The sequence below is a fragment of the Phodopus roborovskii genome, unplaced genomic scaffold, assembly GCF_943737965.1.
Source record: "Phodopus roborovskii unplaced genomic scaffold, PHOROB, whole genome shotgun sequence".
In the NCBI taxonomy this organism is placed as follows: Eukaryota; Metazoa; Chordata; class Mammalia; order Rodentia; family Cricetidae; genus Phodopus; species Phodopus roborovskii.
Window position 1 is genome coordinate 12,303,940 of NW_026126546.1, and position 12,184 is coordinate 12,316,123.

The 12,184-nt window shown below is 41.2% G+C and overlaps 1 protein-coding gene across 1 annotated transcript; it reads right to left on the reverse strand.

The window, feature by feature from the left end:
* Nucleotides 1-1,142: 1,142 nt before the first annotated feature.
* LOC127233680 (putative sperm motility kinase W) lies at nt 1,143-2,702 on the reverse strand. The gene has a single exon (XM_051200224.1). The coding sequence runs from the start codon at nt 2,700-2,702 to the stop codon at nt 1,143-1,145; it is 1,560 nt and encodes a 519-aa protein (XP_051056181.1).
* Between the last annotated feature and the right edge of the window lie 9,482 nt (nt 2,703-12,184).

Genomic DNA, 12,184 nt, shown 5'->3' on the forward strand with positions numbered 1-12,184 from the left:
TTTGTTTCAGGGACCCTTTCCCTTGGCCTATTGGTCATTTGGGGAGACTCAAGGGTGTCTAGGATTTCTCATGTTAGCTCTGTGTTTGTAAAGGGGATTAGTCTTTTGGGTTTATTTTGTTGGTTAATTTCTTCCAACCGACTTGTATTGCTTTGCCTGGGCATGAAGTTCATGGCTTGGCTATCCTTTCTTAGATGTGTGCTGCACGAGGCTCAGCTGTGGAGACACATAGTCCTGGTTTGTCAGTGGGATTCGGAGATGATTTCATGTGAGAGGTCAAGATACCAACCCAGGGTTGTGAACTGTATGAAGACACTGTGCTAGGATGCTTTCTATTTTTAGTAAGTTGTTTATTATTTTAATTTTGATTTTACATTCTAGACTCAGTCATTGCTACTGTACCCACCATTACCCAACCACTTGGCTCCCCCAGTCCACATCTCATGGGGAAGGGCTCCCACGAGGATTCAACAAAGTCTGGCACATTAAGAAGGGGCAGCACAGGTACCTCTGCTAAGCACTTTGTCTGAGCATGGCAACCCAGGATAGGGAATGGGAGGCACCTAGCTAGCTCAAGTACCAAGATTTGACCCTTGTCCCACTGTCAGACATCCTCAATAGTCCAAGCTCCATAATTTTTTATGAGTACAGAGTGCCAGGTTCAGACCCCTGAAGTGTCCAGAGCTGTTGGACTAGAGCTCATGATTTCCATGAGCTTGATTGAGCTGTCTCTGGAGCATTCTCCATCATGGTCTTGATCTTCCTGGCTCATAGATTCCCTCCTTCCTGTCGTGAACTGTCTTCCTAGAGGTTGGCCTGTTGCTTGGTTGCCGATCTCATCATCTGCTTCAGTCAGTTATGGAATGATGACTGGATGATGATTCTTGACCAAAACCTCAATCTAATTGAAAGCTTAGACCAGTTAGGTCATCCTCTCCATTATTGCTAAATGTCTTAGTTTGGTTACTTCTGGCAGATTCTTGTCATTAACAGTAGGTTCTTTATTAAATTAACATAGACAAACTAATAAAGAGGAAAACATTTTGATGGCCAGAGCACACAGGTCTTTTATACACTCAATTTTTTTCTTTTTCTTTTTTTTTTTCTGTCTTTTTTTTTTTGTTTGTTTGTTTGTTTGTAGGTTACAAGAGGGTCCAGGATTCTCCAGGAAATGGTTCAGGAAGACAGCACAGTTCTCTGAGCGCATGGGATAATCGTTTCTTTATCAGTTTCCAGGCCCTGAATGCCCTCGATCCTGAGATTGTGGGTGGTACCTGAGCCTGGTCATTGGACATGTTGGTCCTCAAGGGTGGTTGCTGTGAAGAGGAGATCGTGCTCAAAATCGTTGTCGGTGTTGCATGCAGACCTGATTCACATGTGGTGCCATCACAAGGCTGGCTGTCAACACACTTCATGTGCATTGCAAAGTACCTGGTAGCACTGTGGATGACATTAGCCATCCAATCATTTCCTTTCTTGAGTCTTTCCTCTGAACTGGGCAACATCTCTAAGCAGGAGAGTTTGTCGAGCATGTTTTCACTTTGGAATCTCTTGGCTTTTCCTTCTTCACCTTCCTCCTCGAAGTTATAATTCCCAGCTTGTATAATTTTATGAATGGAAGGTACACTGGCGGTCCTCTTCAACGGGAAAAGGGGCTGAAGAGCTCCTACACAGCTGTTGTTTAAACAGGAATTCCCATTTTCCTGATGACACTCCCCAGAGATCAACTTATGTTTAAGTATATTGACAGTCGCTGCTAATTTAGTATTTGGTTGTCTGTGAGTTAGGGTTGACACGATTTCTTCACAGCTATAGCCACTGGTGCACAATATGTCTATGACCCTCAGAAGGATTTCCTTCTTTGCTGGTTCTACATGATCTTTAATGTGGCCCAGCCATCTTCTTTCCTGGAGCTGACTTATTGTTATCCTGTGCCTGGTCGGGACTGCGAGTAATCGTCCAATGGTTTGGCAACAGGGCTTTGATAGGTGGTAGGGAAGTGGATATTTTGTTTTGCTGATGACCTTATGCATACCATGATAAGTCCTTTCTTCATATGGAAATTGTCCTGTGACCAGCACATACAGGACAACTCCCAAGCTCCACATGTCAACTGCCAGCCCATCATAGGGTTTCCCTGCCAAGATCTCTGGAGCCATATAGTGCAAGGAGCCACAGCTCTCTTTCAACATCTGCCCCTCTTTGAGCTGAATGGCCAATCCAAAGTCACAAAGCTTGACGTTTCCAGCTCTGTCGATAAGGATATTCTCCAATTTAATATCACGATGTGCAATGAGTCTTTGGTGGAGAAAGTGCACCGCAGTCACCACCTGTTGGAATATTGGTCTAGCTTCATCCTCTGTCAGATAGGCTACGTTCCTGAGGAACATCTCCAAATTCTTTCCAGGAACATACTCCATAACAACATAAGTCATGTTCACTGTGTCAATGGCATGAAAAAATCGAACTATATTTCTATGTTCCAAAGACTGAAGGATCTCTATTTCAGAGGTGTTGTCAGTCACAGCAGTTGGATTTTTCTCCAGCACCTTGACAGCAACCTGTGTATTTGTAGGAAGATGGCATGCAAGCTTCACCTCCCCAAATGAACCAAAATCTAGAGATTTTAAGATTCTGAAGTCCTGTTGGAGGATGTCCTCTTCCAAGTGGCTGGCCATGATGCTTACTGGAATTTCACCCATTTTATCTTGATAATTTGTGGTGCAATCAATGCTAGAAACAGAAATGAAAGCAATTTTACATGGTGGTCCAATGCTATGAATTATCTTCTGTGAAATATGACATATCAAAAAATATATGATGCACCCAAAGTCCTAATGATGGCACACTTCAAATACTATAAGATCCCAACACAAAACACTTGAAGAGAAATCATCATAAACATAAAATAGAGTGGAATCACTGCTATGTATATGGAAAAGACAATACTTGGGTGAAAGGAATCATGATGTGTGTCATGGTCAAGAATGCATTAGAATGAGAACCCTTGGCCAATCTGATTAAGAGACAGTAGGTACAAAATATAGGGAAATTTTGTTATCCTAAGAATCTTACAATCCAGAAGGATTTTTAAGGATGTTTCAACTCTTAAATCACAGAAAATTAGAAAGAATGTAAAGAATTCCTTGAGAAACAAGTGTGGATGGTAACAAACTGGCTCCAAACCAAGCAAAGCCCAAAGCCCTGGCCTCTTGGATTCATTGATTCTATAAAAACTTTGGATGTGAATGTACACTGTCCTGGACTTAATAGTGTGCAAACCTGACACAAATAGTGCCATCTGAAAGGAGTGGAACTCAGTTGAAGAGACCTCCAGGATACACAGCTTTTAGGCATTTTCTCAATCAGTAATCAATGCGGGAGGGCCAATCCCAGAGTGAGTGGTACCCTTGGACTTGTGGTCCTGGCTTCTATTCTAAAGCAGACTGATGAAGAACGGAAGTAGCACCCTTCCATGGATTCTGCATCAGTGCCTGCCTCAAGGAACCTGCTGTGTTTGAGTTTCTGTCCTGACTTTCTTAGAGATATACAGCCACCTTGTATGTGTAAGCAGCTTAACCCCTTTCATGATGAACTTTCTTGTTGGTCATTGTGTTTGTGGCAGGAATAGAACCGCAAAGACAAACACCAGTTCAAGAAGAAAACACTTCTTGAAAGAAAAAGGAAAGGAATGTCTGACAAATGATCCCAGTGTCAGTATTGCCTTGAGCCACCAAGCAAATGAGCACACAAATAAACACTAAACTCCTTTCCTCAATGAACATAGATGAGAAAATCATTTCGGAGATTCCTGTGTACTTTACATTCATCTCAGCAAAACATGACAGATCCCTTCATTCACGACGTAATGGACTCACACAGGAAAAGGATTGGACTTCACACAAAACAAATTAACAATGGCATAGCATATAAGGAGACTCTGGGGAGGAGCCCACACTCTAAGCACATTGAGTTGTGAACCCCCGTGTTATAAATAAGGTAGCTAGAACCAGATATAGTTTCACATAAAACAAAGCAGATACACAAACTGAAATCAGATCTATTTTGAGTTGTCTGGGTCAGGAGCAAGCAGGGAAACTGAGCTTTTTCCAAAGTCTTGGTATCTGTCACAAAGATATGCAGGAAGGATCGAAAGGCTCCAGGAGAATATGATCAAAGTACAGCACAGGCATGTTTGAGATGGTATAATCAGGACACCCATCGCAGGGCCTCTGCTAAGGAGGCCTCAGCTTTAGAGTGCAAGGCTCAGGCTAGATCTGCCTATCAGCTTAAGGAACACCCGGAGTTGCAACATTTGAGATCTTTGACTCCCAGCTCCAGTCTTTTGCTGGAGCCTGATCATTGATAACCATTGTCAGGCCCCTGCCTGCAGTAAAAACTCCTAGAGAGCTTGGACCACCCAGACCTACAGACATCCAACATCTGACCCAACAAAGCCCATTGGGGAAGTACCATAGAGACAGAGACACCTACCGGAATAAGCTGTGGGAAGATGGCAATGCAACAAAACACCTAACAGAAAGACAAGCATGACACCAGCAGAATCTAGGGAATCTACACAAACCAGACCATAACACAAGGCAGATGAAGCAGAAGAGAACGACTTCAATATTATAATCATAAAAATGATAGAGGGCCTCAAAGAACATATGAGAAAATTCCTCAAAGAAATGGAAGAATAAACAAACAAAAAATTGGAAGAAATGAACAAATTTGTAAGGAAAATAAAGAAAGTACAGAAAGCCAAGAATAAAACAATTAAGCAGGTGAAGGAAATGGTTCAAGACTTGAAATCTGAAATAGAGAAAATAAAGACAAACGTAAGGAATGCTGGAAATAGAAAAACTGGTCAAATGATAGGGAACTACAGATGCAAGCATAACCAACAGAATTTAAGAGATGGAAGAGAAAATCACAGTCGCGGAAGATAAACTAGAGGAAATAGATTCATCGACTAAAGAAAATTGTAAATCCAACCAATCCTTAACAAAAAACATCCAAGAAGTGTGGGACACCATGAAAACACTAAACATAAGAATAATAGGCATAGAGGAAGGTGAGGAAGCCCAGCTCAAAGGTGCTGAAACCATATTCAACAAAATCTTTGAGGAAAACTTTCCCAATCAGAAGAAGGACATGCCCTTGAAAGTACAAGAAGCATAATGGACACCAAATAGACTGGACCAAAGGAAAAAAACCCTCGACATATAATAATCAAAACGCATAACATACAGAATAATGAAAGAATACTAAGAGCAGTGAAGGACAAAGTACAGGTAACATCTAAAGGCAGACCTATATAATAATCAAAACGCAACGGAGCGCGGGGGCGGCCGGCGCCAACAAACGCATAACATACAGAATAATGAAAGAATACTAAGAGCAGTGAAGGAAAAAGTACAGGTAACATCTAAAGGCAGACCTATATAATAATCAAAACGCATAACATACAGAATAATGAAAGAATACTAAGAGCAGTGAAGGAAAAAGTACAGGTAACATCTAAAGGCAGACCTATCAAAACTATACCTGACTTCTCCATGGAAACCCTCATGGCAAGAAGGTCTTGGATGGATGTTTTACAATTCTAAGAGTTTAGGGATGCCAGCCCAGGCTACTATACCCAGCAAAACTCTCAATCACTATAGATGTAGTAAAGAAGATATTTATTGACAAAGCCACATTTTCACAATATGTATCTACAAATCCAGCCCGACACGGGCTAACAGAATGGATGTAAAGACAGAATTCATCCTTCTGTTGTCTACAAGAAACTCATCTAAGATTCAAATATAGACATTACCTGAGGGTAAATGGTTGGGAATAAAATCTTCCTATCAAATGGACCCAAGAAGAAAGCAGGTGTGGCTATCCTAGTATCTAATAAGTTAGACTTCAAACAAAAATTAATCAAAAGAGATGAAGATGGTCATTTCATATCCATCACAAGGAGTCCATCAACACAAAGTCTCAATTCTGAACATCTATGGCCCAAATGCAAAGACACCCACATTCATAAAAGAAACACCACTAAAACTCAAACCTCACATAAAACCTCACACACTTATAGTAGGAGACTTAAACACACCAGCCTCACCAACAGAGGGGACCACCAATCAGAAAGTTAATAAAGAAACAAAAGAACTAACAGAAGTCTCAACTGGGTTTAACAGACATCTATAGAACTTTCCCTCCAAACACAAAGAATATAACTTCTTCTATGCTCTACATGGAACCTTCTCTAAAATGGACCACATACTAGGCAATATAACAAACCTCAATAGGTACAAGAGAATTGGAGTGTCAGCTATATCTTAACAGACCACCATGCATTAAAATTGGAAATCAACAACAACACAAATGGCAGAAAACCTACAAACCCATGGAAACTGAACATGTGCAGTGGCACCACACCTGGGTCAAAGAACATATAAAGAAAGAAATTAAGGACTTCCTAAAACTCGACCAGAACATACTCGAACATATGGGACACCTTGAAAGCAGTGTTACGAGGGAAGATCATTGCACTAAGTGCCCATATGAAGAAAACAGAGAATAGTCACATAAGAGAATTATCAGCACAACTGAAATCCTTAGAACAAAAAGAAGCAAACTCAGCCCGGAAGAGTAGACACCAGGAAATAATCAATTTGAGAGCTGAAATCAACAAAATAGACACCAGGAAATCAATACAAAAAGATCAAAGCAACAAAGAGTTGGTTTTTTTATAAAATCAACAAGCTACAAAACTTTCTCCAAACTGACCAAATTGCAGAGAAAGAACAACTAAATTGACAAAATCAGAAACAAAAAGGGGAACATAACAATAGACAAAGAGGAAATCCAGACAATTTTCAGGTTATACTTTGAAAACCTGTATTCCACAATACTTGAAAATTCAAAGGAAATGGACAAATTTCTGGGTAACTATCTCAGCATTATTTGTAATAGCAATGACCTGGAAGCAACCTAGATATCCCTCAACTGAAAAATGGATAAAGAAATGTGGCACATCTACACAATGGAATACTACTCTGCAGAAAAAAATAATGGAATCTTGAAAATCGCAGGCATTGGACGGAAGTTGAAGGAACCATCCTGAATGAGGTAACACAGTCTGAAAAAGATGAAAATGGTATGTACTCGCTCATATATGGATTTTAGATCTAGAGCAAAGGATCACCAGCCTATAATTCACACCTCCAAAGAATGAGGAAACAAGTTGTATTCTAAGAGAGTCATACAATATCCCTCACAGAAGGGGGGAACTAGTCCTCCAGTGCACATGGGAAGGGGGGTGTTGGGCAGTGAGTAGAGAGAGAAGTAGGAGAAAGAAGGTGAGGAGAGGAAAGCACGTGCGAGTCAGGGGTAGGAATAAAAGACAGAAGAGGGAGAGACGGAGAGAGAGAGATGGAGAGGAAGAGAGACCAGACATACAAGGGGGAGCCATTATTGGGTTTGAAGAGAAAAATGAACCTAAAGAAAGGTCTAGAGGCCTTCAAGACTGCTGCCAAATAACAATTGGAGCAACTGTGGAAAGGCTACCATAAATGCCCTTCTCGGATAGTGAGATCAACAACTAATTCATCCCCCATCATGCAGCTCTCATCTTGAACCTGTTTGAAACAGAAGCAAACACCCACAACTAAACACTTAGTCAAACTAGAATCAAGATGTAGAGAGAGAGAGGACAAGACCAGGTTGCAGAAACACATAGAGACTGCTGACCTGAACAAGGCCTCAGACTGATAGCTGGGAATCCAGCATGGAACTAACTCAGACCCCCTGAAATTGGGTATCAGCTAGAAGGACTGAGCAGTCTAAGGTACCTCAGACAGTGGAACCAGGATGTATTCCTGGTGCACAAAAGGACCTTGCAGACACATCCCCCATACAGGGAAAATTCATTAACCTAGAACCAAGAGAGAAGTCCTAGTTCTGACTTCAAATGACTTGACAGATTTACATGACCCCACCTGGATAGCATAGCCCTATACAAGGAATGGGGTGGGGTGATGGGAGGGGAGGGTTGTGAAGGAACATGGGAGGGGGGAGAGAGGGAGAGAGGGAGGGATGGATGGAGAGGGAACTGGGATAGACATGTAAAATAAAAAATAAATGAATAAAATTAAAAGACAGATGGTATAATCAAAACGGCATGTGTGGTATATTCTTAAAAATGTTTTAATACAGGACAAAAATACAAAGGGAAATAAGAGACTTAATTTTCAAAACTGAATATTAGCTGATGATTAATGGCGAAAGTAAACTATAGGCATACATTAACCATAGAATACATACTAACATTGTAAAATAAATAGGAAAGACCACACATAACTCTAGGGAAGGGAAATAAAACCACTGGGAAACATATTCACTACATTGAGGTCCAGTCCATTAGAGATCTCCAAATCTGGACCATTCTAACATTCTAACTGCAGTGTAGGAATCAGACAGTGACTACAATGTCCAAGGAAAAGGCCCAGTTCAAGACTGTGTAGACACTACCTAATATCGAGTGTTGCTCATGAGCCCTCTGTGCAATTTCACAAGAACAAACCAATGGTGAATTTGTGAGTGGTGAGAACTGGCAGTGATTGTGGGATTTTTTTTTCTTTCTTGTATTTCTTTCTCAGAATCTTGACCATACCAGTGCCCTAGTCATTTTCATCTTTTCTGTGATAAAGTCCCATGGAAAAGTCAATTCTGGGAGGAAGAATTTATTAGCACTCTGATAGGGAACAGACTTACAAGCCCTGGAACTAGGAAACTGTGGTTTTTTACCGAGCTGGGTGTTTAGGTTGGCTGGTGACAGTGAATCAAATTTCTCTGCTCATCAAAGTCTTGCTTCCTAGAAAGTTTCAGCTCTATGCTTTCTGCAGTGTTCCAAGCAAGGAACACTTGCTACTGAAAACCAAGTGCTCACAATGCCTGAGATAATGTGAACTAAAGCACGGTGCCCCTTTAAATGAGAAAGGTCCCTGTGGTCTTAGGCATTTGAGTATGAGCTTTTGCCATATGCGTGGAATTTCATGTGATGGAGCCTTTTTAAATGTATTACTCAGGATTCTCTAAGCAACAGAGTATCTCATACAATAATTCAGTCACCACCTCCACCACCTTCCAGAATTCATTGGAATGACTTACAGACTGTAGTCAAAACTCCAAGAGGTTTTCAATCCACAAGGCCGTATCTCTCAACAAATCTTCAGTATATGCTGGAACACCAAAGAAATAGTCTCTAATTCCAGACATGGAATGGACTGCTAACCAGGCCTGGGCAAGGCAGGAAAGAGCAAACCCTCCTTCTCAAATGGCCTTATATAGTCAACCAGTAGAAGGTGTGGCCATAATAAAGGTGTGTCTTCTGGCCTCTAGATCCGGATTAAAGGCGTGTGACTTCACACCTCCCAGCTCTAGATCCTCCTAGAGGGGTATTTCATACCTCTTGACTAAGGGTAAATCCATCAAAAAAGGATGTCTCCCAGGGGTGCACTCCATGTCTAGGTTGAGGTTCATTAGAGATGTAGTGAAGTTCACACCCAACAATGTTATCCCAAAGGCAGATTTCCATCACTGGGCTTGTCCTTGAGATTAAGGAGTCTAGCCTACTTCATTCCCTCTCTCTGCTTCCTGATTTAATTTGAAGTTCTGAGAGTTTCTTCTTACACTAAGGCCTTAATGACTTCAGAAGACTGCAGTGTGTCACACAGTACATTAATCTGCCCAATGAGCTTTACATGCAAATCTTCACTGTAATTAATTCTTGGATTGGTTCCAGATTTCTTATCTTTTCTCTTTCCTTCCTTTCTCCCTTCTTTCCTTCCCCTCTCTCTCTCTTTCTCTCTCTCTCTCTCTCTCTCTCTCTCTCTCTCTCTCTCTCTCTCTCTTTTGTTCTTTCTTTCAATCTTCCTTTCTTTCTTTCTTTCTTTCTTTCTTCCTTTCTTTCTGTCTTTCTTTTTGGTATTTTTGAGACAGGGTTTCTCCCTCTTGTTTTGGAGCCTGTCCTGGAACAAGCTCTGTAGTCCACGAAGATCTGGAACTCACACACATCCTCCTGCCTCTGACTCCTGCTTGCTGGGATTAAAGGTGGCACCACTGACAATTGGCACAAGTTTTGTTGTCGTCTTGGTTTTTTTTGTTTTGTTTTGTTTTGTTACTTTTAGTTTTTTATTTTTATGTATATCAGCTTTGGTTTTCCTGGAATTCTATTTGAAAATGAGATTAAGCTTGACTTTTTGTGATCTGGGTGCCTCTGTCTCTAGATTCTGGGATTAAAGATGTTAGCAACGCCTAGCTGACAGTTTTTAGGTTTGGGGGATATAAGTACTAGAACGTCACTGACACTTTTTCGATACATCATGCCATTGCCCAGCTTCAAGGTGATCAAGTGGCTAGGAAGGTCTTACAGGGTTTGAGGAATGATCGATGTCAACTTCTGGCTGCCACCCACCTCTCTTCCCTGATAAGCCCCACCACGAGTTTCTACTTTATTCATCTCAGCACCCAAAATGATTTTTCTTGCCATCTAGTCCTCCATGGTGAGTTTTCGTCTTTTTCTGGGTCTTTGAACTGTGCTGTTTATTCTTTAATGTGACTATCCTCCATTTTCTTCATATAGGCCTTTAGTACAATGGTTTACTCATTCTACTGATTTCAAAGTGTACCATAAGCTTGCCTATGTCGTGTCTTCATTTTTATTGAAGTCTAGGAAGTCTTTAATCAATTTCTTTATTTCTTCCTTGACCCAGGAATTTTGCAACTGGGCATTTTTTCAATTTCCACGAGTTTATAGGGTTTCTGCAATCTGTTGTTGTTGAATTCCAACTTTAAAGCATGGTGGTCTGATAAGATACAGGAGGCTATTTCAAATTGTTTGGATATGTTGACCTTTGTTATGTTGCCAAGTATGTGTTCAATTTTAGAGAAGGTTCCGTGTGAAACTGAGAAGAAGGTATATTCTTCGTGTTTGATGGAATGTTCTATAAATGTCTGTTAAAGCCAATTGGGACATAACTTCTGTTAGTTCTTTTGATTCTGTGTTAAGTTTCTGTCTGGTGGGACTGTCTAGTGGTGAGAGTGGGTTCTGGAAGTCTCCCTCTCTAAGTGTGTAAGGTTTTGTGTGAGATTAGAGTTTTAGTATTGAGCCTATGTATTTGGGCAATAGATGTTCAGAATTAAGACTTCATCTTCATGGATTTCTCCTGTGATGAAGAGAAATCCCCCAGTCAACTAGTCCTCTTCACGGTCCAGGGCTCCCATGAGGATTCAACAAAGTTTGGCACTTTAAGTAGGGGAAGTACCAAGCCTCTCCCTTGCATTTTGTCTGAGCATGGCATCCCATCATGAGGATTGGGCTTCAACAATATAGCTCAAGTACCAAGGTTTGATCCTTGTCCTACTGTCAGGAGTCCTCCAATAGTTCATGGTTCACAAGTGTTTCCCACATACAAAGGGCCTAACTCACAGCCCATGAGTTACCATAGGTGATGGTCAAAGAGTTCATTATTTCCATGAGCTGGGAGGATGGAAAAATTTAGCCTACTTTTCCCTAGACTCTGCCCCCTGGCAGTGAGTAGGCAAAAGGTCATTCTTGACTGTTTACAACAGGGTGGTTTTATGACAACACCTGTGAGTGAATGAAAATAGGAAATGAGCCATGCCACGCTACCCAGAAGCCCTAGCGAAAGCAGGCTTCCTGGGCTAAGTGCAGGCTTAGATGGTTCAAATTGATTGGTCCGCACTGCATGCTATGAGATGATTGGTTTGTGACCCTATAAAAGCTGTCTGAACCCTGTGCCCAGGGTTCCCAGTCCTCTATGCCATGTGGAGTATGGCTATGGACCCCAGTGCACTGGAATATAAAAGACCTCATGCTTTTGCATCAAGACAGCTTCTCATGAGGGATTGGGGGGGGCGGCGTCTGTCCTGAGTGGCAGCATAGGCTCCATGCCCTCCGCTGGTCATTCAATACCAACATAAATAAATATAACCTGCTTTTCTCAATAAACATAAATGAGAAAATCATTAATTTGTGTCTTGATACTTCACATTCTTTCAGAAATACTACAGATCCCTGCATTTACACATCCAAATGGACTCACACCAGGACAGGAGTTTACTTCAAAGTAAACAAATTGAACAATATAATACCATAGAAGAA